Source organism: Colobus angolensis, unplaced genomic scaffold (genome assembly GCF_000951035.1).
Source record: "Colobus angolensis palliatus isolate OR3802 unplaced genomic scaffold, Cang.pa_1.0 Scaffold1, whole genome shotgun sequence".
NCBI classification, from domain to species: domain Eukaryota; kingdom Metazoa; phylum Chordata; class Mammalia; order Primates; family Cercopithecidae; genus Colobus; species Colobus angolensis.
This window is the reverse complement of record NW_012110918.1, coordinates 14,636,272-14,637,524: the sequence shown is the minus strand read 5'-3', so window position 1 is coordinate 14,637,524 and position 1,253 is coordinate 14,636,272. Positions and strand designations below refer to the sequence as shown.

The window sequence follows — 1,253 nt, the reverse complement described above, 5'->3', positions numbered from 1 at the left end:
GACGTTCGACCCCGAGTTCATCCGCTCCAAGTCCAGCGTTGCCCCTCCAGAGCTGTGCCACCCTGGGCAAGACACTCAGCCTCTCTGGGCCCATTTTGCCGGAGCAGGACAGGGTGACGACTCCAGCCCACTGGTGTTCTCTTGCTAGGCCCTACCAAGGCAACCCGACGTTCGACCCCGAGTTCATCCGCTCCAAGTCCACGGCCGCCGCCGGCCTCTGCTCCTGGTGCATCAACATCGTCCGCTTCTACGAGGTCTACTGCGACGTGGCGCCCAAGAGGCAGGCCTTGGAGGAGGCTAATGCAGAGTTGGCAGAGGCACAAGAGAAGCTGTCCCGGATCAAAAACAAGATTGCCGTAAGTGCCGGCTCGCTCCCGTCTCTGTGAAATACCAGAGCCACTTGCTTGCGCTGCCGGTCAATATCTCTGTTTAAAATGGGTTGGCACGGCCCGCCGTCATGAATTATTCAGCAGCGTGAGAGGATGCAGGCAGAGGCAGGGGCCAGACGGTGCCGGGAGCTGCTTGGTGTCCGTGGCCTCCATGCTCCAGAGGGCTCTCAGCCTTTGTGGGAGCCTCGTAGACACTCAGTGCTCATAGGACCCAGCCCTGCCGCCGCTGCAGCGTGCTAGAGATGTCTCGTGGGGTTTTCAGCAGCTTTCCGACTTGGTTTTGCAGGAACTTAACGCCAACCTGAGCAACCTAACCTCAGCGTTTGAAAAAGCAACAGCTGAGAAAATCAAGTGTCAGCAAGAGGCCGATGCCACGAACAGGGTGATCTTACTGGCGAACAGGTATTGGCTCCTCCTCGAGACCACCCTCCTGCTCTCAGACCCCTGAAAGGGACAAGCCCATACAACTGCCTTGGGGAGGAAGAGGAGGAAGTTCAGGTGGAAGCAGCCAGGTTGCCATTTTCACTTCTTGAGCTCAAAGTAATTAGGATAAACCTTAGCCTCCTGCATAGTCAGGGGCCTCCACAAAATATGACCTATTGCGTGGTTCCAAGTAACCCATGCTGGCCTGGGACACTGGGTCCCACGGGGCTTGTTCCAGGGGGCGTTACTTGGTCATAACCCACTGTCACCCACCACGTGTGTTCCAGGGTCATTTTGCAGCCAGCAGACAGTCATTTCACAGATTACATCACGGTTTGGGGCTCCAGAGTAGTGTCGTCCACTAGGGATATAATGCCAGATGTGGATGTGTCACCTTAACTTTTCCAGCAGCCACATTTAAAAAGTACAGAGGCTGGCTGG

At 56.3% G+C, this 1,253-nt stretch overlaps 1 protein-coding gene across 1 annotated transcript in view; it reads left to right on the top strand.

The window, feature by feature from the left end:
- DNAH17 (dynein, axonemal, heavy chain 17) overlaps nt 1-1,253 on the top strand; it is a 168,973-nt gene that overhangs the window by 131,290 nt on the left and 36,430 nt on the right. The window contains exons 62-63 of the mRNA XM_011933143.1: nt 149-356; nt 676-791. Of these exons, the coding sequence (XP_011788533.1) occupies nt 149-356; nt 676-791 (324 nt within the window). The remainder of the gene's footprint in view (nt 1-148; nt 357-675; nt 792-1,253) is intronic.